At 46.6% G+C, this 25,003-nt stretch overlaps 1 protein-coding gene across 1 annotated transcript in view; it reads right to left on the bottom strand.

Annotated features, from left to right (window-relative positions):
- Positions 1 to 1,819: 1,819 nt before the first annotated feature.
- Positions 1,820 to 25,003, bottom strand: part of LOC119514596 (myosin-13-like) — a 44,780-nt gene continuing 21,596 nt past the window's right edge. Inside the window, 20 exon segments of the mRNA XM_037810428.1 lie at positions 1,820 to 2,496; positions 3,853 to 3,890; positions 3,893 to 3,947; positions 4,261 to 4,365; positions 6,486 to 6,656; positions 6,970 to 7,095; positions 8,934 to 9,137; positions 9,222 to 9,402; positions 9,404 to 9,504; positions 10,304 to 10,440; positions 11,156 to 11,318; positions 11,698 to 11,881; positions 12,278 to 12,474; positions 14,682 to 14,746; positions 14,749 to 14,799; positions 14,888 to 15,017; positions 17,002 to 17,454; positions 19,598 to 19,747; positions 21,602 to 21,843; positions 23,396 to 23,655. Coding sequence (XP_037666356.1) covers positions 2,068 to 2,496; positions 3,853 to 3,890; positions 3,893 to 3,947; positions 4,261 to 4,365; positions 6,486 to 6,656; positions 6,970 to 7,095; positions 8,934 to 9,137; positions 9,222 to 9,402; positions 9,404 to 9,504; positions 10,304 to 10,440; positions 11,156 to 11,318; positions 11,698 to 11,881; positions 12,278 to 12,474; positions 14,682 to 14,746; positions 14,749 to 14,799; positions 14,888 to 15,017; positions 17,002 to 17,454; positions 19,598 to 19,747; positions 21,602 to 21,843; positions 23,396 to 23,655 — 3,442 coding nt within the window. The 3' untranslated portion in view covers positions 1,820 to 2,067.

Here is a 25,003-nt window from a genome sequence, read left to right as displayed (position 1 = left end):
CGTTTTACATGTGAGGAAACTGAGGCCTAGAGGAATGAAGCGACTTGCCCAAGGTCACGGAGCTAGTGAGTGGCAAAGCAGGACCGGGACCCAGGGCTCTTTCTACAACGGCACACACCCAGGCAGGGGGTAGACCCCACTGGTGTGAGGATCTCTATGCCAAAGGGGAATCTGAAGAGCTGCAAGCTCATCTCCCTTCTGGAAACACGGAGCACATCGTAACCTGCCTGTGTATCTGAGACGGTATAACTGCTCTGATTGGGAAGGTGATGTGGTGGGCAGGGCTAGAGTTTTGGAGTAGAGACTTGAACCTGAGGCCTCTAAGAACTTCTCTTCCCCACGCTAGCCTCAGTTTCCTTGTCTGTAAAATGAGGTTGGACTAGCTCATTTCCAAAGGGCTCTTGCCACCCTATAGTTCAGCAATGATGAAGATGATGATGGTGATGATGACAGTAGTGATGATGATGATGGTAGTGATGGTGGTGATGATGATGATGTGATATTAGAGGCAGGTGACCTCAGAATCATTTCCGGCCACCACCACTCCTGCAACCCTCCTCAATTTCTGACCCCACTGTGTTAGGGGCCTATAGGGTGGGCTGGTGACAAGAGGGAAAGGAAACTGTGGGAGGTCAGAGTGAAGGGAGTGAAGGCCAGGTGAAGGAACTACCTACCGCAGTGCTGGTACACGGCAAGCCAGAACTCACCACCAGTTAATGGTAACTGTGATTTTTATTGTCATCTCCCCCTTAAAGATTAAAGAAATTGTGGCTCAGAGAGAATAACTTGCCTGAAGTCGTGCAGTTGGATTGTGACGGCATCAGGGTTCCATCCAGGTTTGCCGGAATCCAAAGCCTGTGCTTCTGACCACACGGATCAGTTGACCAAGGAGGAAACTGAGGTTCAGGGAACATGTGAGACAAAACCCAAGGCCACACAGCTACAGCTATTAGGCAGTTGGGCTGAGGCTCAGATTTAATCTTGACTTCTAATACCATCCTTATTCCACTCTATTGTGCTCCTTCAGGGTAAGCAAATCAATATAATCAGAATCAGTGGGATCCCTGGGATCTGGGAAAGACCCAAAGCCAGCAATAGTTTCTTTTTTGGAGGAGAGGGGGAATGGTGCCTGGGCCCAGGCCAGAGTGAACTGAATTCATGGCCCAGCCCCTCCTTTCACCTCTTGGCCCAGGGCACCCTGAGGAGGACCCAAGAGGCAGAGGAGTTGGGCCTGCTGGAAGGAGCAGCAAGGTGGTCCGAGACCCTAGCTGGTTCTTTGCAAAGCATCTGTCTTCCTGGGAGTGGATGGGTTTGAAAGCACCTGCTGCCTGCTTAGCTGTTCTGGGGAACTGGGGGTGGGCATGGGAGAAGTGTAGGATGCAGCCCCCGGAAGGAATGGGAGGGGAAGGCAGGGCTGCTTAGTGGAAAGAGCCCTGGCCTGGGGTCTGGGCTCTGGGGCATCTAGTCTCCACTCTGTTCTGGACAACCATAGTCAAAGCACCTTGTCTGTCAGGGCCTGGTTCCCTGTCTGAGAGTTTAGAGAAGAAAATAGAGGACTGAATTTGAAAGAATTGTGAGCTCCTAGGAAGTAAATGTGCCACAGTTATCTGAAAGCGTCTTTACTTTTAAACATTTATGGAAGTCAGTGATTTGCATGGCAATGGGTTAGAAGTTTTGCCTTCTCTACTTGAGGAGAGGAGGCCACACTTTCACATTCCTGATTTTCTTTATGGCAAATCGTGCAGGCAAGAATCTAAAAAGCACCCCTGGGAGAGGAGTGGATCACTATAAGAAATAGAGCAGAGCCAGGAATCTGAGTATTTGGGGAGAGTTTATTTCTCAAGTTTTCCCTCCACTCTCCTGGAGGTGTCCCATAGCAATGAGCATCAGGAAGGCCTCACTCTTCCATCTTCTGTGTAAGAAAAAAAATTTCATACACCGGAAATGAGTCAAACCAAGGGGGAGAGGGAACTTGGTCTTCACATGGTACAGCTAGAGAGGCTGGAACTTCAGAAAGACATTAAGGAATGGCGTTGTTTCCCTTTGCACATTGTAAAAACAAACCCATCAAGCTGCCAGAGAGAGGCCAACTCCCCTGAAAAGCAGGGGCTTCTTGGGCAGCACCTCCAGCAGCGGGAGAGATGGGGAGGGGAGGGGTCTGCGCCCTGGCCTCCCAGCCCACTCCCCTGTGAGCCTGGGATCGTGGGAGTCTTTGCTAAAATTTGAGTTTCTGTGAGTGCACGGCCAGCAGCAGGGAGGAAGGGCCGAGGGGCAGCCTCCAGACCCTCCTTGGGTGCTCACTTGGTCCCCGGGTCCCAGGATTCCTCGGGAAGAAGCCACGCCCAAGTGTCTGCTCTTATCTGCCCCCCCCAGATCCCGGCCCTTGGCCCTCAGCTTGTTGACCTGGGTCTCGGCGACATCCGCTCTCTCCTCAGCCTCCTGCAGCTCATGCTGGACTCTCTGGCATCTGGACAGCTGCGTGTTGGCCTGTTCTTCCTGAAGGGGAAGACAGAGGAGGATATGAGGCTTCCAGGCCCCAGGGGCCTCCTGGGGAGTTTGGGCCCTGGATTCCTCGACTAGCAGAGGAGGGAAGGCAGGGCTGAGCTTTCCAGAGTATGGAGATGAGGTTTCCAGCTCAGGACCATGGATTCTGCCCCGAGGTCACCCTGCTCGTGCAGCAGCCCCTTCTAGGACTATCTCATGACAGCCCACCCCATCCTGTAGGCTGGGTCCCCCACAAGAGCCCTTTGGAGGAGACCCAAGTCTGGAGTTCTCCCAAGGCAAGGGGAGGTGGCGAGTGGCCAAGTCTCCACTGTCCTGGGCCTGCTCCCTGTTCCACCTGTCTGTGGCCAGGACATTGTAAAGTCTCTTTTGGGGTGATCCAAGTGTCCCTGACCAAGCAGCCTGGCCAGTCCTGCTGGGACAGTACTGAACCGACGTGCACCAGTGCCTCCCCCATCTACCTACATCAGATAGATCTGCTTCTGGATGGGCAGCCCTGCTTCTGGACAGAACCAGCCTGCCTCCCAGCAGGGAAGAAAAAAGAGCCTGAGAGGAGCCATGTGTGTGGCCATTTGGGTGTTCCCCAAATTTTGTTCCTCAGAACACTAGTTCTGTGGGATGCTCAGCATAAAAGAAAACAGTCCCAAGAGCAACAAACTGTGGGAAATGCCATGTTCTGTCATGCCCCTTCCATTTGGGTGAGTCAAGTACACATTAACGAGTAAAAGCTGAGAAATCGTACAGGCAAGCAACTAGTTTAACTTGGCTTAACCCCGAGTTCAGGTTTATTTATTTATTTTTTTGATAGAAAAAGCTGCCTCCTCACCCCACCCCAGCTTCCTGCTATTTAGCCTCCCTTGGACCTAGTGTTCCCAGAAGACGGAGTAAGGACCCCTGGTTCCAGCCCATTCCATTTGCTCCCTGTCGATTTCACTGTTTCATAGATCGTGGGGCAGATCCAAAAGGATGGTAGGAGTTGGGGTGCTGAGAAAGGATGGAGGTGGCTGGGACGAGGTAGAGTGTGGTGTGTGTTTGGGGTGTATGGGGTGAGATAGAATGAGGTGTCTAATGTCAGGCCAAGGGGTGGGCTGAGGTGGCATGGGGTGGGCTAAAGTGAGGTGGGCTGAGGCGGAGAAAGAGGATGGAGGGGGCTGGGCCATGTCGGGTGAGACAAAGGTAATGGCGCTAGGGAAAGTTTGTTTAACGGACACCAGGGGAGGGAGGAGGCAGGTGTCCCCGTGTTCATAGCCTGCAGGCCTGAGGCCCAGTGGGCTCTGCTAAACAGGAGCACATTTCCCAACCAGGGTTAGTGGTGACACCCAGGCCGTGGGGGTGCCAGGCTCTGCTCACAGCCTCCTCGGCCTGACTCTTGTGAGCCTCCACTTGGCCTGCAGCTTGTCCACCAGGTCCTGGAGCTGGAGGATATTCTTGTGGTCCTCCTCAGCCTGCAAACAGCAGCCGGGCAGAGGCCCCACAACCCCCATTGCTGCCTCTGATAGGGTTTGATCCACAGAGCAATTGCTCAGGGTATTTTTTTTCCATATCAATGTTAAATTTATTGAACTTGATAATTGCACTTAAGGGTTTACATAAGGGAATATCTTTGTTCTTAGGAACTGCACATGGCAGTATTAAGTGTTCAAGGAGCATGATGTGTATACAACCGACACTCAAGTGTTCAGAGAATGAATTGATAGATGGGTAGATGTACAGACAGATAGATAGATAGACAGACACTGAGGTTTCGGGGACACCTACCTGGTAGGTCATTTCCTTGACTATGCATTTATATTTATGGGCCCCCTTAAGAGCTTCGGCGCCCCTCTTCTGCTCAGCATCCGGCTCATTTTCCAATTCCCTCACCTGGGAATGGTGAAGAGAAGACAGAATTCAATTCCCATCTCCCTGGCTTCATTCGTGGATTCATGTGTCAGCCATTGTAGGGTGAACTCAAGATTCCCTAATTATGTTTCCCTCCTGGGGCTCAGGGACCACATTATTATACACAACACCATCCCTAGTCCACACCGTGGCTTTGTGCAAATTAGAACAAGACGCATTCCCAGGTGCATGCAGATTGACTACTTGGCTTTTGCAAAAGATGCCCCTTGCTCCCCCAAGCTGTTTATGGTGGCCCTGGTTCCTGTCATAGTGAGGCAGCAGGGGTCAGGGAGAGAACCCAGGACCCAGAATCAGAAAAGGTGTGTTGAAGCTGCAGCATCCCCCCACCCCCACCCCACTGATTCGCCAAAAGATCTAAAGCAAAGTCATGAGTTTCTGTGGATTGAGAATGGAGACGGTAGCTCCTGCCCAGCCTGCCTCCAGTGTGGGGATCGCATGGGATACCGTATATGAACGTATTTTTAAAGTGAGAAAGCACGACTTTAGAGTAGTTATTAATTTCACGTTGCTCCTGCCTTTCCTGAAGCCTTGAAGGGAGGGGGCAGCCACTGACAATGCTGGTCACCAACTGTGGTCCCAACTCCATAATCCTAGGAGAGCCACACGGGGAGGTGGCAACCAGCTACTGCCCACTCCACTGGGAATCCCAGTGGTCACGGGGAGGGGGCAGCTCGGGACTTGGAGATTGACATCAACCACTAGTGGAAGAGCCCGACTCTGGGAACTCTTCCAGAAAAGGTGCCCACCCCCCAACCCATGGGCCCCGGGAAGCTGTCTTTCCTCAGGGTTCTACAGATTTGCCATCCTGGGAATGCTCTGCAGGCCTCTGTACTGTTTACAGGACTGATATAACTGGGCATCTGGGAATTGGGGGACAGTCAAGGTGCTTCACCAAGGAAGGGAGAGGTTGGCTGAGGGCTCCCTGCCCACCCAGGAAGTCAAGGGGTGGGCCTGGGACATAATCCAAGGGAGACTGAGGAAGGACCCATGAGGACAGGCCTAAACTCATTTTAATGGAACAGGACTGGGAATGATTTAAAATAATCATTTAAAGAATTTGGGGGAAGTTTTAACTTCGCTAGTGTTTACTTTTGTTACTCAACTTGTCTATGGTCTTTTAGTTTTTAGCCACACACACACACACACACACACACACACACACACACACACACACACACACACACACACACACCTCTCAAATTTAAAGGGTCCATGTACCTGGTGCCTAAATCCTTGGGAGCCTGTTATAATGACTGTATTTGGGGGCTTTCCTGCTGGGAAAGTTGTTTCTCTTTTCTCCTCCCTCATCCTCCCTGCCTCCCAGGGTTTCACTTCCTCTCTCCCAGAGACAACAGGCATTTGAAGAACCTCCTCCACATGGCTCAAGTTTTGAAGAGCTCATTTTCACAACAGATAAAATAAATCATCAGGTCTAAAGGGAAAAGCAAGGGGTGCAGGAAAAGAAAGGAACAATCAGCGAGGCAGGTGAACAGCAAGGTGAGTGGGCTGCTGATAGAGAGAGGGCAGGATTGAACTTTCCTGGTGCACTAATTTAGAAGAAGCATTCATCTCCCTCCACTCAGGATGGGGTAAGAAATAGTCCAGAATTGCAGATCAGAAAAGCTGGGACAGGAATGAAACCCAAGAGTGGGAGACAGAGGGAAGCCACAGATTTTATGTAGGACAGGCCATTGTTTATAACAGCCAAGGCTGGTCCAATAAGTAAATTACACCAAAATGTGAGATTTTGTCACCGTAAAGTTCATTTTTCCATGTAAGTAGATCTGAATCTACATAAGCTACAGAATTTGAACATTCAAAAATATGTAATTGCAATACAGTTGTTTAGGGAGAAGGATACCAAAAGGGATTTATGTGTGTTGGGGGGTATCACTGATGAAAAAGAAATAGGTGGGAAATTTGTCTCATAGGGAGCTTTGTGAGCAATCCTGAAACAAACTTTGCAGTCCACTCAGTCAGGGGCCGCTTTCCCACAACCTAAATTTCTGGATTGTGGTTCTGCCTGCGATGGCTGAACCTGATGTCACTTCAGAGCGAGAGTCCTATCAAACCAACCCTACCCGGTGCTCCAGATTCTGGATCTGCCTCTTCCCGCCCTTCAGGGCCAGCTGCTCGGCCTCATCCAGACGGTTCTGCAGGTCCTTCACCGTCTGCTCCAGGTTCTTCTTCATCCGCTCCAGGTGGGCGCTGGTGTCCTGCTCCTTCTTCAGCTCCTTGGCCATCATGGTGGCCTGGTTGGGGTCACGGGAGATATTGGTGGGCCACCCCACCCATCTCTACCCCGAGGGTACAGAGATGGTCTAGAAGGGTGGCAGCGAGTGGTCCTCCTGGCACCGATGCTGCCCTCCCTTACTCCATCCATCATCTCCCATCATCATAGCTTTCCTTCCCACCTTGCCGCCATTCAGAATCCATGTCCTTGTATCTCCCCAGGAAGCTGCTGCTCACTGGTCAAAGGAGATGAGACCTACTTGCCATACCCTAGCCTAGAAGCCCCTTTCCTGACTCCAAACCTCAACGCTGAAAAGAAAGAACCGGGCTCACGTCTGTGATGGCCTGCTTGGCCTTCTCTTCTGCATTCTTGGACTCCTGGATAGAATATTCCACCTCCACCTGGAACTGAGCTATGTCAGTCTCCAGTTTTTTCTTGGTATTTATCAGGCTTGTGTTCTACAAGAAAAGGTAAATAGGTCATATTCAGGCATTTAAAGCTACTGGGAAATTAGCTTCAACGTAGTTATTTTAGGTTATTTGGTTTTTCTTATGCCTTTGATTATGGTTTGTTAATTTTCTTGGGGTATGGTAGGAACATGTGGGAAGCAAGTAGTTATTTTAGGTTATTTTTTTTCTTATTACTTTGGTTATGGTTTGTTAATTTTGGGGGGTTGTGGTAGGAACATGTTGGAAGCAATGTGGTTATTTTAGGTTATTTGTTTTTCTTAATCCTTTTGTTCAAAATGTTGGGGTTTTTTTGTTGTTGTTTGTTTTTTAATTTTTTGATAAATAAAGTTAAAAAAAAAAACTACTGAAAGGCAAGGGGTGGAGTGGAGAAGGAAATAAATCAGGATTATGTTCCATTTCTTACTTTTCACATCGGTGACCTGCTAGATACTGTTTCATTCTTGACCAACCCAAAGTCCTGAAACAGACCCAAGAATGGAACATAAAAGAATTGAATAAATGATAAGAGTAGAATTTCAAATATCTGATGAAGGATAGATTGTTCAATAAAATGTGTTTGAATGAGGAAAAGAAAGATAGACATAACTTTATAAAAATGAAAAAGAGTCTAATTATCAAAACATAAATGAAAACGCAAGGGTGATGACACAATGGAAAACATTTGCAATGTGTATTATTGGAAAAAAACATTATTTTAAAATGTAAATAAGACAAACCTATGAGTAAAAGGGGCAAAAAAATACAAACAGGTGAACACACTAGAAGAAATACAAATGACCAAGAAATATGATTAAAGAAATAAATAAGGATAATAAAGCAATGAGTTGTTTTTCAACAATCAAATTGGAGAAGATTAAAGAACAATAGCTAGGGTCTTTGAGAGTTTATAGGAAAGAACTCTCACATAATTTCCCAAAGGGAATGAAAATTGGGGCAACATTGCTAAAGAATAATTTATAATATGTTACAAATATCTTTACTGTTTTGACCCTGAAATTTTACTTGTAGGTGAAACTTAGTTGCAAGGAAGTTCATCAGATTATCCTTTTTTATAGTACAAATTTTTACTGGAAATAACCTAAATATCCAACAACAGAGGATTTATTAAATAAAAACACCATCATACACAACTTTGATGGACTACTTTTGTGTTATTCCAAACGATGCCATAGAAGACAATTTAAAGATGTAGACATATGTTCATGAGACGTGGTTGAATGGAAATAATAGGTTGCAAAATGATCAGTCACATTTTTATAAAAAATATAATTATGTACACATAGGCAAGAACCCAATAACAAGGCTCCCATGTTAATAACACATTTCATATTGTTTTATAATATATGGAATTGTTATGTAATGACATTAACATAATATTAACATAATATGAACAATCCCCACCTCATAATGTTAACAATATGGTTGATTTTTTTCCCTTCTGTTTGTTTGCTTGCATTTTCCATTTTTTAAAAGAAGGGACTTCTAAAATAACTTTTGTAAAAATGAGGAAAAGAACTATTTCAAAAGAAAATCCTAATTTTCTAAGATCCTGGCTTAGTTGTAACCTCCTTTGTGAAGCCTCCCCAATCCCTTCATACAATGCAATAATTAATCCTTCCTGATTTCCCTGCAACATGCATGAGGTTTTTTAATCTTCCGATAAAAGAAAACCCAGAATCTGTCCATCTAGGGTCAAAGTTACTCCAAGAACAAAACATCTTGCTCGCTCATCGGAGAGGAGCAGCAATGCTCACGTCCACCATGAGCCTGGGGCCTCACCTGCTGGCAGGTGTCCCCCCGCCCCGAGGGGGGTAGAATAGTCCCACCTGGGAGTGCAGGAGCTGCACCCAGTGGCTGGCATCCTGCAGCTCCTGCTCCGACAGCCTGCGGGTCTGCTCCGTCTGCTCCGGGGCCGCCTTCGGCTCCTCCACCTCCCCCAGCAGGAGGCCATTCCTGCGGTCCGCGATGGCCAACTGCTCCTTGAGGTCTTTGTTGCTCCTCAGGGCATCATCCAGTTGCAGCTGGGAGTCCTTCAGGGGGAAACCAGGACAGAGGCCAGAGGCGGGGGGCGTGGCTAGGGGCCGAGGGGGCGTGTCCGGGGCAGTGGGGCCCACCTTGAGCTGGCCTTGGACCGTGCGCAGATGTTTCTGGGTCTCTGCCGCCTGGCGGTTGGAGTGGCCCAGCTGAATCTCCATCTCATTAAGACCCCCTTCCATCTTCTTCAGCCTCAGTGTGTCATTCCGACTCCGGATTTTGGCATCCAGATCACTCTGCGTGGCCTCCGCTGCTTGCTGGCTCCATCTGCTCGATTTCTTCGTCCTTCTCAGCGACCCTCCGGTCAAGCTTGGATTTTACCTGGCTCAGCTCCAGTTGCACACACAAGATCTTGCCCTCTTCCTGTTACAAGGAACCCTGATAAAAGCAGAGGAGCAACTGGGAGTGCCTGGGCAATCACCTGCTTAAATGGGTATTTTCCTCCCCATTATGATAAAATAGATATTATACCCATTTTACAGCCAAAGAGAATAATACCCAGAGAGGTCAAATGACTTGCTCCTAAATGTCCCTAATAGTAATGAAACTGGGACTCAAACTTTGTCTCTGTTATTTAATAAATAATCTTCTGTCTTGAGGGGAACAGAGCATCTTTTTTAAATTAGTAAAATTTTATTGAAGGGCTTTATTTTAATAATGACCATAAATCTGGAGCCAATCTATTCTCTAAAAGTGACAAGACACCCTATATTGATCAGGCGATTGCTCTGCTGTTATCCTGTGATAGTTTAAATTGCTCTGGGAACATCTTAACCATCTGCTGATCTCTGGCCAAAATTGATTACATAGGGAGAGTCGGGGTCCTATTTTAACTGGACAAAATTCCTGATGACCAAAGATGACCATGTGAGACGCTATGTTAAAACTGATAGATTCTGAGCCAGGGTCCCAGGATGCTTTGCTATTGATTTCTTGCTTCCTGAAAGGAAGGTTTTGAGGACATAATGAACAAATTATTAATTTTCAAAAGGGGAAATGTGATGGACTAGAGGAAACTCAGGAGATAAAGCAGAACACAGCCCTGGGGATTGCCAGATGTTCTTCCCAAAGGAGCCTCGGTGCCCCCTGGCAGGAAAAGTCCCAAACGGCTGTCAAATCCAGCTCCTCAGGTTTCCTTTTCACCTGAACTTCAAAATGTCACATCCCAGAAACTTCCCTCCACCTCTTCTAAGGCAGCCTGGAGATCGGACTTTTCTTGCTCCACTTGCTTCTTGGTCGTTTCCGTTTCCTGGAGATTCTTGCCAGTCTCAGCAAGCTGCTCAGTTAAGTCAGAAATCTCTTCCGCAAAGGACAGGCTCAATTCAGTCTGTTTCAGCAGGCTCCCATTTCAGGCATAAGCGTTTGTCACGCAGTTTAGGGATTGGTGATTCATTTGTGATATTTATAAGGGAGAGAATAAAATGAAAGCCATTCAAATGAGGTGTTGGCAAGACACAGATGTGTTATCTCACCTGAGCTATGCTGAGAAAGGAGTGACAGGAGCACTTCATAACCCTAACCCTCCACCAGGTGTCCGAAACAGCCACAGAGAGGACCGCAGAAGGGCCTTACGAAGAAAATGCATCCAAGCATATTCTTTTAGAACCAGAAGGGACCTCAGGGGGCATCGGGTCTGATCTTTTGTAGGGCAGGAGGCTGAGGTCCTAAGAGAGTTAGTGACGTGCACAAGGACACTGAGTCACTGAGATACAGAAGCTCTGAAAGGTCTTGTTCTCTAACGCAGCAGTGGGTGTAGCAAGCCATCACACCCTTGCTTTTCAAAAACAAGACTTTACTGCTGCTATGTTTACTATTAAGAGTGTCTTGATTCCCAGGACAAACTGAGTAAAAGTGAGGTGGAATACTTGAGGATGGAAGGAGGAGGTGTTTGGAGATGACAGTGGACAAGTGGGGAAGGGGTAGAAGAAGCAGAAGGGGACATATTACACACACACACACACATACACACATACACATACACACACACACACACACTCCAGCAGATAAAGCTGACCTTGCAGATTTTTGTTCTCTCGACTTAGGGTCTCTAACTGCTCCACCACCTCCTCATATGCATTCATCTTGAAGATTTCAGTGCTAAGTGACCTGGTCTCTTTCTGAGCTGCGTCCAAGTCAGCCTGGCTCTCATCCAGCTTTTGTTTCCACTCTGCAAGGATCTAGGAGATGACAAAGGGACATGTGAGAAGCAGAAAGGGCCAGGGAACCTGGGAGAATCCACATCAACAGGGGTTGGCAGCATTGCCAACGTTTTACCCTTCCATCCTTAGGGACCCAAGAAAGAGGTTTGGTCCTCATTCTAGATCTGTGGATACATCTACCGATGCTCTGCTTTATTCTTCTTAAAAACATTTCTATCTCAAAAGTACTTTGAATTAGCTTTAACTAAAATTCCCTTTGGAGGGAATTTTACAAAAGTGAAGAAGCATCCACAGGGCATCCCAAGTCCTACAAAAAGGGAATCGGTGTTTTAAGAGGCTCCCCGAATGTGTAGAAGGTCGCCACTGTTATCACCGCTGTAAGTGGGTGGGGAAGGACCTTATCGAAGCTCCTCTGCTTCTTGTCCAGGGTGGCACTGGCCATGTGGGCTCGTGCCACGTCAAACATCACCTCAGCCACTTCTCCCTGCAGCCTCTGCTTGGTTTTCTCCAAGGATGCACACTTGGCATTCACCGCCTCTGTGTTTTCCTCCACTTCCTGTATCCTCTGGGCCAGCTTTTTCCTAAAAGAATCAGACTTGTTGGGGTGGGGGAAAGGTGGACTATTTCAGAAGATCTAGAGAAACTGTCAGGTCAGAAGGGAAATGAACAGTACGTAAAGGGTCGGCATTTGACAAGACCGAGAACTGGAATTTGATGAATGGAGAGGACCCAAGGGTCGCCCGAAGCATCCCCAAATGCTTGGTGGCAAAGCAAGTCGCCAAGGAATCACCGCAGGGGGCCAGGTGGAACGAGCAGCTCGCCGGAGGAAGGGGAGGGAGGCCCCAGAGGGTGGGAGCACTCCCTGAATGCTTAGGAAAACACGAAGGCCTGGAGAGGAGCAGAGTCTGTTAGGGCAGAAGCTTCTCTGTCCCTTTGCTGGAGGGTCACCTCTCCTACCGTAACCTTGGAACCCCTACTTGGCCTCCTCCCGCTCCTCCGTGCGCTGGATGGCGTCCGTCTCGTATTTGGTCCTCCACTGAGCAACCTCGCTGTTGGCCTTGGACAGCGCCCTCTGCAGCTCGGCCTTGGCTTCCTGCTCCTCCTCGTACTGTTCCCGCAGCAGGTCGCAGTCGTGGCGGGAGGACTGCAGGGCGTGCGCCAGGGCATTCTTGGCCTGGGAATTGCAGTGGTAATAAAATGGCAGGTTTTCCAAGTTCAAGGTTTACTCACTTAAACCAGCAGTTCCCCCAACTTGAGCCATTCACATGCTGCCTTCACAAATCCTGCCCTATCAATATCTCGCCTGTTTTATTAACTCACTGTCTTCTGGAAGTTGGCTCCTTTGTTAAGTTTAAGTATAGATATCGGAAGAGTAAACTTGATTGCCCTACAGTAAATGGAACGCCATGCTCATGTTTATGCAAATATCCCAGTGTGCCCCCCAAATCATGCAGGCATTTTGGAGGAACGGAGATTAAAACAGGGTGCTGTTGCAGGTGATGCACAGAAGGTAACCATGAGAGTAATGCAAGGAAAATGAACCAGTGCTGTCCCCTCTAGCCAGGCACTGTTGCTTCCTGTGGCTCTGTGTCCGTGCCCTATTCTCTATTGTCAAAATGGTAAATAAGCCACAGATACTAGAGAGGCTGTAACCACATCAAGACCTTTTCCTTGATGCAATCAGAAGGATTAAAACAATTAAAAAGGGACTAGTTGTTGCACTCTTTGGTGCAACACTGTGGAGTCCCGTGACTGTGAAAAACCTAAAAGCACCTTTGAGTCCTCACAGGGGGTGCTCCTGTGAGCTGCATCAATCCCACAGCACCAGCTCCTCTCTCCTTGCATGGGAGGACCTGCCCAGAGGCCTCCTGCACTCACTCCCATCTGGACAGGAGGACAGCTTAGCTTGAATCTTAACATTAAGTCACAGAACATCCCCTGGTGCCGCCATCAGAGAAAGAGTCCTTTCAATGCAGTGCAGTAATTTGTACCCTTCATCCTTTAAAAAATGCAAGTAAACAACAAAACGTTACCCAAGAAAGAAAACTTCGCTGCCCCTTTATCCCTCTCCTGTAGTGACCTTCTCATTGCTTGCTTGGACTCGGTTCTCACCCTCTGTTGGGGATTGAATCATGTCCCCCACAAAAGGCAAGTTCAAGTCCTAAGGCCCAGTCCTGTGGGTGTGAACCCATTTGTAAACAGGACCTTTAAAGACGTCTTTACTAGTTAAGGTGCGGTCTCCTTCGTGAATAGGGTCTTCGAGATCCTATTTAGATGAGGCCAAGTTGAATCAGGTGGGCATTTGTCTGCATGACCAGAGTCTTTCTAGGCAGAGAAAATTCAGACACAGCCAGTCAGCAGAAGCCAGAGGAGCAGACACCAGGAGAGAGAGTTCCCCATGATGGAGGATGGCGAGAGCACTACAGATCTGGGAGACAGCGAGCCCTGTCAAGACATTGATGTTGGACTTCTAATCCCAGAACCATGAGGCAAGAAATCCCTGGGTTTAAACCAGCCAGTTTGTGGTATTTGTCATAGCAGCCCTAGAAAACTAAGACTACCCCCTCCCCATGTCTGCCAAAGGCTTTTACCATATCACAGAAAGTTGGGAGACAAATTAGCCCTTGTCCTTCTTTAGAAGAGGTGGGTAGAGCTTGGGGGGAATTACAAAATGGTGACCAATATGCCTTGGCTGGTACATGGCAATCTCAGAATTACATTTAGGCTAGCTCTTGGACTCCTGGATTCCTATTTGAATGATGCGTGGACACATACATCAGAAGCGTTTACTAAACACCTACTGTGTGCACTGTTCTAGCTATTATGGTGGGAAATATCACTCTTGCTCAGATCCGTGGGTGACATGTATTATATCATAAACATCTAGGTACTGAAGTGAAGAGATGCTAATGATGCTCATGTTTATGCAAATATCCCAGTGTGCCCCCCAAATCATGCAGCCATTTTGGAGGAACAGAGATTAAAACGGGGTGCTGTTGCAGGTGATGCACAGTGATGAAGAGGAAAGAGAAGGCATTTGAAGTGGACTGGGGGACTCGCTGGGCAGAGTAAAAGAATCCATGGAGGCAGAGATGGTCAAGCTAGCGGCTGTGATGGGGAGGAGACGGTCCTTTCTGGAGAAGAGCTCAGAGGATGGGGTACCCCAGTGGCATTTTCTAGCTGTGAGGAAGGACATCCAATGTCAAGTTCCTCCAGCCTCAAACAGCAGGGGCTTCCTGCTGCGTTACAAGGCAGAAAGGAGAAGCATCAGGCCCACTGGTGTAGCACAGCCTCTAACCAGCCTCGAGGGTGGAGAGGTTGTCCTGCCTGGCCTCTCAGGTTCCATCTCACTCTGCCTTTCCACCAAAGAGGTGCCCTTACCTTGGTTTCTTCCTCCAGCTGCCTCTTCAGCTCCTCCAGCTGCTGGGTGAGGGCCTGCTTGCCTTGGTTAGTTGTGAAATCAAGGACTCCTTCTCTTCCACCTGGTGGCTCAGCTCCCCTAACAAATGGAGGTGACCCTGGGATCAGTGCTGCTAAGCACCTCTCTGTGGGTCCCCAGCGCCCCCGGAGCCCTGCCCCCTCCTCACCATTCTGGGTCTGCAGCCGTGCCGTCTGCATGTTCAGATCATGGATTAACTGTGTCTGCTGGTCGTCCTTCGCTCTGATCTCACTGAATTGGTCTTCCATAGTCCGGCACATCCTTTCCATGTTACTCTTCTAAAAAATGTCAACAGTCATGGGAAAAATGGGTTCCTGAGGCCCAATACTGAACTAAACAGTTTGATACTTTAGCTTCTTGTCAGGTAAAATTAAAATAGAATTACAGAATGCATAAAGGTCAGTTTAAAAAATCTTAATTACTTTAGTTTTGCTTTATTTTAATTTGTGGCCTGCTGTTTAATCATCAGTAACATCAGCTTTTGGTAGATAAGTATTTAATGATGCGTAAACAAACCTTTGAGAAGATGCTACTCAAAGGAACCCCCTGCCTTCTTGTACTGTAAGTAATTCTACTGCCATGTGGATAATAGTATCCTCTGATTTATCTGTTTGCTAATAATCTCTTCAGGTAACAGTGCTGAGTGTTTCATTTAATAATATAAAAATTTCCCCTATGGTGGAGGGAGTGTGAAGGGTTTCCCCTCCGCAGCCTGTAGGTGGCCTGCATTTTTGTGAAGGGCATTCAAAAATCCTGTGTCTATCATAGACTTCCTCCCCCCTCCCCCCACTTCGTGAAATATAAACTAACATGTATTGCACATCTACTTTTCCTTAGACTGGGAGGAGAAGAGGCAAGGATTTCAGATTCAAGGCAAGTCCTCAAGGAGCTTCGTATCTCTTTGAGAAGATGACATGCAAACATGAAAGAATTAATCAGGGGTCGTTGAAAAAGTAATGGTGACTCACAAGGAGAAAAATCAAAGGCTACAACAACTTAAAAAATGAAAAGCAATATAAAACACTTCTGTCACTGGATTTTAAAATTGAGAGGAGAGCTCAGAGGGCAATGATGGATGAACAGTGGAGGTCAGGAAGGGCTGGTTCCAGGCACCGCAGGCGGCTGATGCTCTAGTTTCTCCTAACCCAGCCAGTGCAGCAACCTTGAGCTGGTTTGTTGGAGGCAGAGAAGGGGATTGACAATACATACAGATGCAACTGCATAGAGGAAGGAAAAAACCCAGAAGGGGAGTAAGGGCAGAAAAGTGAAGAAGTAGGAAAAAGAAGAGTCACCACCAGGGTCAGTGGTTGGCAGTCAGAGAACAATGAAAGTATCAAGAGAAAGCAAAGAACAATGTGAGCTCAGACCCTAAACAAGGAGAGCAAGGCATACTGTAGGGACCATATTAATTCTCTATTCCCATCTCCCATTCTTTTTCAAGTTGGACATCCTGACCTCCTGGGCAACCCCCTGCAGGAGGCCTGGTCCCCCACATCTAAAGTCAGTGCTTCTTACAGCCTGGCTGAGAAGCCCCAAGTCTGCCTCAGAGCACCCCAGAGCAAGGGCAGCCCTCTTAAATCCAGGAGAGCACAATCCCTCTGTGAGGACACCTTTGCTTTGAAATCATACACAGAAGCGGTCTTACCTGGGAGCTTGTGATAGTTAAGCTTCTGGGCTGCTCGTTTGCACTTGCCCCAGAGAGTTTGGGGAACTGTAGAATGTTCTAGTTGGGGTGGGGGAAGCCAGTTGCAATGAGGATGCATTTGTCAGTAAGCATTTCTGCTAAATCTGAAGACAGGTGCCTGAATCATCAGGGCTCCAGTCATTAGTGACTTATTTTTCTCATTCTAAATAAATATTTACTTGCATACCAATTTTGTATTCATAATTTTGCATACATTTTCTTGAAGAGCCCTTCCCTTCCCAAGTTTTATATGCTTCAATGGACACAAAGCTCAGATCCACTGCTGTTCCCATGCATAACTGAACACTGGCTTCCAGTGACAAACATCATGAGCCCAGAAAGTGGCACAGAAAACTCTACCCAGTAAGGCCCTTTGGAGCAATCCATCCATAGGTTTAGTTCTAGGAAATGCCAAATGGATTGGAAGCTTTCTGGAAGCAGGATGGGATCTTGAATAATGGCAGATTATTAGATCAAGCCTCAATGACCTGAGCATATTTGGAGAATTGGGAGCAGGCCGAGTGGGGAAGAGAGTTTCAGTGTAGAACATGCAGTGAGTTTGGGAGACATCAAATTACACATGAACATGGGGCAGGGGGACGTGGCCGCCTGGAATACTCCGAGAGCAGTAGGGTCGGGTACCTAGACTTGGAGACAGTCTCCATGTTACTAGCAAGGTCGTCGATTTCCATCTTCATTTCGCTCTTCTCCTTCTCCAGTTTCTGCTTGACCCTCTGCAGGTTGTTGAGCTGCTCCCCCTGCTCGGCCACGCTGTCCGCGTGCTTCTTCCTCAGCGTGGCCGCCGTGGCTTCATGCTGCAGGGTGGCCTCCTCCAGGTCCCGGCGCATCTTCTGGAACTCGGCCTCCCGCTTCTTGTTCAGCTCTATCTGGGCTGAAGTCGCCCCGCCAGCTTCTTCCAGCCGCTCGCTGATCTCCTCCAGCTCCCGGGAGAGGTCCGAGCACTGCTTTTCAATCTTGCTTCTGAATGTGTGTTCTGCTTCAATTTCTTCCCCCAGCTCTTCAGTGTGGGCCTGAAAGGGTCACTGTATCAGGAGTGCTGTGGGGAGGGAGAGGATAATGCCCACTTTGGGGAAGGTGGGTGGTGAGGCACTGGGATAGGCAGCACAAGGTAAAGAATACATTGTAACATTATAATGGTCAAGGAACTTGGAAACAACCTAAATGTCCATCGATAGGGGAATGGTGAAATCAACTGTGATGGGGTCGTGCTCTAAAAGTCCACAAAGCAGTTAGACACCGATTCTACCATGGATAGCTTTGAAGAACACATTGCTGAATTCAGAGAGAAAGTTGTAGAATTTATGTTAAAGCATATGTAAAGGAGCTAAAACTATAAAATTCTTAGAGGATGCATCGGGGCAAATCTTCATGACCTGGGATTTGACAATGGATCCTTAGATATGACACCAAAAGCATGAGTAACAAAAGAAGCAATAGATAGATTTGATTTCAACAAAATTAAAAACTTTTGTGCATCAAAGGAAATTATCAAGACAGTGAAAAGACAGCCTACAGAATGGGAGAAAACAGTTTCAAATCATATACCGGATAAAGATTTAATATCCAGACCATATAAAGAACTTCTACAGTGAAACAACAAAAAGTTGAACAACTGAATTAAAAAAAAATGGGCAAAGGACTTGAATAGACATTTCTCCAAAGAAGATAGACAAATGGCCAAAAACACATGAAAAGATGCTCAACATCAGTGGCCATTAGGGAAATGCAAATCAAAACCACAATGCGATGCCACTTCACATCCACAAGGATGGCTATTATTTTTTAAAAAATGGAAAATAACAAGTGTTGGAGATGATGCAGAGAAATTGTAACTCTAGTGCACTGTTGGAGAAAACGTAAAACAGTGCAGCCAATGTGAAAAGCAATGTGGCTGTTCCTCAAAAAATTAAACACAGAATTACCATATGGCCCAGCTATTCTACTTCTAAGTATACGCCCAAAGAGAGTGAAAACAGGGTTGCAAACAGATACTTGTACACCAATGTTTAAAGCAGCATTGTTCATAATAGCCCAAAGCAGGAAACAACCCAAGCATCCACCAACAAATGAACGGATAAACGAAATGTGGCACATACACACAATTTCAGCCGTAAGAAACTATGAAGTTATGATAAATGCTGCAACATGGAAGAAACTTGAAAACATTACGCTCAGTGAAATAAGCCAGAAACCTAAGGGCAAAAATTGTATGATATCGCTTATAAGAGATGATTAGAAGTAGCAAATTTGCAGAAATAGAAAGTTGATTACAGGTTAGATTAGAAGGGGTTGGGGGAGAGAGGAGAGTGCTTGTAAAATTTTTTTTAAAAGGCTCTGTACACAACTACGTGATACTGTGAGCCATTGATTGTATACTTTGGATGCTTTATATGGTGTGTGAATATATCTCAACAAAATTGCATTAAAAAAAGCTCTGTAAAAGAGCATGAGTGTAATATAAAAATATGCAAAGGAAAAACAATTTTTGCATATATGTATATATCCTATATCATTTCTTTGGGGTCTTAAATGTATGTAAATACATACTAAAGATCTGGAAGGATGTACACCCAGGTGAAACTGGTAGTTCCTTCTGAGAATTCAAGGAGGCAACTAGGAGTGGGGGTGGTGGTCAAAGAGCCCTTAATGGGAATATTTAGTCTCATTAGTTATAATTTGAGTTATTTGCAAAGAAATTTATTTATGTGTGGCTTAGAGAAATAAAATTTTAATTTCACAAAAGGAACGAAAGGGCAAGATATTTTTTTTGCCTCCAAGGGGAGGAAGAAAAGTAGAAGCTAAAGAAACAAAGAGGAAAAGAGCAAGGAGGCTTGACAAGGGATTTTCATGCTAAGGAAAGCTTTTGACAGTTTTACTTGTGGTTCTTTAATCTTCTGTAACTGCAAACTGTGGACTTATTCATTGTCAGCTTTGGTTTGTAACTGACTGATTTCAGACTCTTTCCTGCAAATAGATTTTTTTTTTAAATAACACGAAATACAAGCCTGTTAAGTGTGTGGGGTCGGGGGTGGGGGGGAGTTGACTTTCAGGCTCAAAAACAAAGATATAAAATAAAATATCTACTTCCACAAGTCATAAATGTTAAAGAGGAATAGTAAAATATCCTCACATCATATGCTGTCCAAGCTTGACATTTATTATGATTAGACCATTGACTTTATCTTCTTCAACCTGAAGATCATCCGATGTTTGCTGATGGGCTTCCTGTAGAGATTTCTTTTCTTTGGTCAATTTGGAAATGTTTTCTTCAAGAGCTGTCATTTCTTCAGAAAGATTCTTTACCTAGGAGTATATCAACACAACTTAATACTCAAACAAATATTTGAAGCTTTCAGCAAAGACTTTCTTCCGTTTTCTTCTTTCCCTTTTCTTTCTCTTTTCTCCTTTCTTTTCCCCTCCGCCTTCCCTCCCTTCTTTCCATCCTTTCTCTCTCCCTCCTTCTGTTCGTTTGTTCTTTCAGTCATTTTGCTATTGCTCCCCAATAGGGGCTTACTGAGTTGGCCTCATCATTCTGGAATTGGCAGCCTCTCAGTTCTTTATCTTCCTCACGGGACTGTCACAGTGTCTCAAATCCTCCCGTTAGGATTATTTCTTTATAAGTCATTATATCTCATAAGGAAGGTCATCATAGAAAGGTAACACATCATAATACACCCAAAGGAATCTGCTTATTAGGTTGGCTGATTAGGGTTTAGAATGAAGTGGGAAGGGGAAGGAGAGGCATGAGGTGCTATGCAAGAAAATCCAGAACAGGAATCCTGTGTTGCCCAGAAGCAGGGAGAGGACACCCAACATGGAGGTTTATTGCCTTACGTTGAACTTTTCTCCATTCAACATATGACCTTCTTCCAAATCAGGTGTGGCTAACTCCGGCCATAGGCATCTTCAGTCCCAGTGGTTTACAATTTTGAATAAGTTCTCAACATTGAAAAATATCAAGCGTTAATGTAAAAGCTAGATTTCTGGCTTCTTAGAGAAAATCAGAAGCTCTGGCAATGCTGGTTCACATTCCTACCTGGACACAGTTTGCATGAGCTGAGTTGTGGCTGCCACCTGTGGACAGGGCAAGTGCTCTCCAGTTTGCCACAGTCTCCTACGCTCCCAGTTGTCTCTTTCCACTTCTCCCGTTGTCCATCCAACACTGAGGCTGAGTGACAGCTGTCATTGTCATCTTTATATCCGGTAGACTTCATCCCTTACCCCATCTCACCGGCAACCATTATAATGTGAATCATGTCATATGTTTTTATGCATTTTTGTAAAATGTATATTATTGTGCTTTGTGCATGTATTTTTAGTCTACATAAATGGTATTGTGCTATATATTTCATTTTCTTACCTTTTCTCCTCAAGTCAGCACTAGGTCTCTGTTATCCATCTTTGTTGCTCTGTGTGCATGAGCTTGTTGCTCCTAATGGCTGCATGGCACTCCCTGGTGGCTTCCAACACATTTTACCTCTCCACCCTGCATTGGTGAACCCTGATATTGCTCCCAGAAACCCCCACAATAAGCAATGCTACCACAAACATCCTTGCACACGTTCCCTATGGACCTGTGGGAGAATTGCTTGGGATATAAGCCCAGGAGCAATTTCACTGGGTTGGAGAGGATGAGTATTCTTACTTTGATTAAGTTGTTCCCGAAGGCATTCCCAAAGGCTGCATCAGCCTACATCCCACCAACAATGCATGAGGGTTCCTGAGCCCCCACAGCCCTGCCCATACTTGCATTATCCAGCTCTCTGCCTCCTTCTGAGCCCGACTCCTCCTGTATCTGCCTGGCCCCTGCGGACGTTTTAGTGTGCTATTCTTATGTTGGGTGCTATGAGAAACAAAGATAGATCAGAAATAACCCAATCTCCAATCAGATTCTCGAGGATCTCTGGAGGAGGGATTGGGGTGAGAAGTTTGTTGCACAGCATGAGAGGTAGGAGGAAGGTTTTGCAGATGCTGTCCGGTAAAGAGCAAGACGGAGGACAGAACTTGGTTGCACCCAAGCCCCTTCTGACTCTGCACTTGCATCTCACTTCCAGGCAGAGCCTGGGGTGGTGGGATCCAGTCCCAGCCTTTCTCCTCCTTACTGGGAGGGAGTCAGGATTGCTCAAGAAACTATGGGGGTCCCCTGGGTCTCCTCACCTTGTTCTCTGTGGCATGCTTCTCCTTTTCGACTTTGGCCAGGGTCAGCTCCATGTCGTCGATGTCCTTTGTAAGAGAGGACCGTTTGTCTTCTAGGTTCCTCTTCTTTGCAACTAGTTCAGAATTGATTTCTTCTGCTTCTTCCAATCTCTCATTCAGTTCCTTGACTTTTGTTTCCAGTTGGCTCTTGCTTTTGATAAGCCCCTCACGCCATTCCTCGGCGTCCATCGGACTTTCAGTTTCTTGTGGAAAACAGAGGTTTATAATTTTTGATCATCCCCCTAGCAAACCCTAGATGAACAGGGCCTTGCCCACTAAAAGTCCATTATCTAGACCTAAGCCAAGGAATGGGACACACACAACGCATACACATACATATGTGTAATCCACCTATATGTCATCCATGCTTTTTTTAAAACCACAAAGGATGTCATTCACTTAATAGAAATTCCCCTAAAATTTCAAATGAAGGCATTCCTGAAGTTAGTCATGAGTTCACTTTAAAGAAGGGAGCCTCCATAAATTCTCTAAATTTGGAGGCCTAGCCATCCCATTCCTCCCACTACCACTGGGTGAGAAACAACCCATCCACTCTATGTATTACCACTAGCTGACCAATATTTTTGAAACATTATTGCTGTTTGATTTTTAACAGAAAAGCGCTGCCTATGTCTCCTCCGCCTTGCCTCCTTGAGCCACAGAACAGAAAATTCAAAACATCCAGGAATCTGTGATCGAATAAACACATGCCCCAGAAGACTCTGTAATAAGTCTCTCAGTCAGACCCCAAACTAGCTGTTTTCTGCTGTTAAGCATAATTGAGATATATCTTCCCATACAAGAGTAAGAACTGGTCACAAGTTGCAGGGTTATAGATGGAAAGAAACTGACAAGAGCAAGCATTAACTTTTATTAAACATCTGCTCTTTGCTGGGCACTTTGTAAAGATTAAGTCATCAGATTCTCTCAGCAACCCTATGGGGTGGGTATTATTACTATGCCCATTTTACAGATGACAGGACCAAGGCAGAAAAAGGATAAGTGATTTGCCTAGGATCAAACAGCTTATCAAGTGGAAGAGCTGGGATGTAAATCCAGTCATCTGGTTCCAAAACCTACTCTCTAGATGGTTATGCCCAGGAAATTGCATCGAATGAGTACGCTGTACTAATTGGGAGTGTGGAAAGGGAGTCAGAAATGCATTACACGTAAGGCAGGAGACTGAAGGATTTGGAGGACTATTACAAGGGGGCAAATTATAAATGCTTTAACTCTGTGTAATGAGGTGACAAACAAACAATTATACTTCCAGACTGGATTGATGGTTTCCACACCCTGGATATACGGTTTCTTTGATACAAAATGTGTACTTGTAAGGTATTTTTATTTGAGCATAATCATAGTATTAAAATATTTTGCGTGTTACTCTTTCTAATTTGAGTTGGGTTGTTTAATTTTGAAATGATTTTTATTCATTTATTTTGTAAAAGTCCTAGTTCATTCCTGACGGCTTTTTGTTATGATGAGAGATGCAGTCCCCTCGTGTCCACAGCAAAATATATCTATCTCCACTATAGAAGACAGGGAGAAGTCAGGGCGAGCACAAAATTACTTTCCAAAACTACTTTATAGAACGCACTGTTTCCACTGAGCCAGAGCCAGCTCTGCTTCAGGGTGATGCTGCAGTACTGGGCATGGCCACTGGGTGGCACCACTGTCTATTGAGTGGACACCTGATGGCGCCTCTGCTCCTTTTCTGTCCTCCAGAGTCTGGCTTCATCTACCCCCAGGTACTTACAGACTGGACCTGCAACTGGAGCTCGTTCTTCTCCTGCAGCAAGGAGACCATTTTCTCCTCCAGCTCCTTCCGGCGAGCCTCAGATCTGGCCAGCTCTTCCTTGGCCCTCTTGAAGTCTTCCTTCATGGTGGCCGTGTCCTTCTCTGCCTCTGCACTCTTCAGCAGGGGCTTGATCTTGAAGAACAGGTTCATCCAGGGCCAGTGCTTGACGTTCATGAAGGAGCGGAGGTTGTACTGGATGCAGAAGGTGGGCTCCCTGTACACCCATCAAGAACCAAAGCCAGGCTCAGCATCCACCCTCACGCACCCCCCTCGGCCCCAGCACCTTCATCCTTCCCAGCTGGGTGGGAAACGGGGACGGCCAAGTTTTGCAGACCCTGCTGACTCCAGAGTAGGTTCTGACACTGAGGGCAGAGGGAGCAGCCTGTGCACAGGTGTGGAGGTGACAGAGGACATGGGGCCATTGGCGGATGTCCTGGTCACCTGGTTCCCACCCCCACCGACGACGCTATTGAAAATGCTCTGCCCAAGGTTGTCAGTGGCTTCCTAGTTACCAAGGCAACGAGCATCTTTCACTCTTACTTTATTGGGTTTTTCTTCCACATTTGAATTACTCAACTTCCAGGCCCTCTCCCTCGTAGAGTTGATCTGTTCTCATGGTCTCAACTGCTGCCTGCATTTTCTCTCGGCCTTTTCCTCCTACAGTGCCATAGTCACAAGGCTCCTGTGAGCCTGGAAACCTGCTTCTCTTTCCCTTAAACTAGCCCCCTCTTTGGGATTTTTTTTCGTTTCTGTGCCAGCTTCTATCCAGCTCACCCAGGTGGTTTGCCTGGGAGTTATTCTTGACTAATACGTGATGGTGGTCCATATGGCAATGGCAATATTAGAGCTATCCGGGGGACCAGGGGATCAGGGAAATACAGCCTTCACCCCAACTCCCTTCTCCCTAAAATTCCCACATGTAACCAGTCGTCAACACTGCTATGTCTTCTCTTGAATTACTGAAGGAATCATATCTCTTTCCATCCATCCCCTCCTCTGTCTCTCATCTGCTATTTTGTAATCCACATCCTTTTCATCTCTTATTTGGACTTCTGCCCCCAGCCTGGTCTTGGCCTCCTTTTGTCCCCATAGGTTTGTTCTCCTCATAGCTGACCGAGTGACCTCTCTGAGCTGCAAGTCTGACCCTGCCACTCGTCTCCTTGCGCCCCCTCCCCGGGGCCCCATCCACCAGAGGATCCACTCTGGGCTCTTCCACGTGGCAGACGAGGATCTCTACCACGTCCTCACTATCTGCTCCATAGTGAGGAACTGCTGGCAGGTCTCCCACACGCACCACCCTCTCTCAGGTCATGCAAAGCTTCTTCTAGAAAGTTCTTTCTTCTTGCTGACCGCAACCCCCAACCAGGTTAGAAGCTTATTCTTGTCAGTCCCCTACTGCATTGAAAATCCACCATTGCACTTGTGGCAGGCATTAACCTTCACCATGCACTTACGTCTGCCTCCCCACTCGTCTGTGAGCTCCTTGTGGGTAGGATTCATTTCTCTATCCCCAGTGGCCCACACAGCATCCGGAACATAACAGCATCCACCAAATGCTTGTT

The sequence above is a fragment of the Choloepus didactylus genome, chromosome 18 (genome assembly GCF_015220235.1).
Source record: "Choloepus didactylus isolate mChoDid1 chromosome 18, mChoDid1.pri, whole genome shotgun sequence".
Lineage (NCBI taxonomy): Eukaryota > Metazoa > Chordata > Mammalia > Pilosa > Megalonychidae > Choloepus > Choloepus didactylus.
Note: the sequence above shows the minus strand (reverse complement) of the source record. Positions and strands in the feature narration are given on the sequence as shown.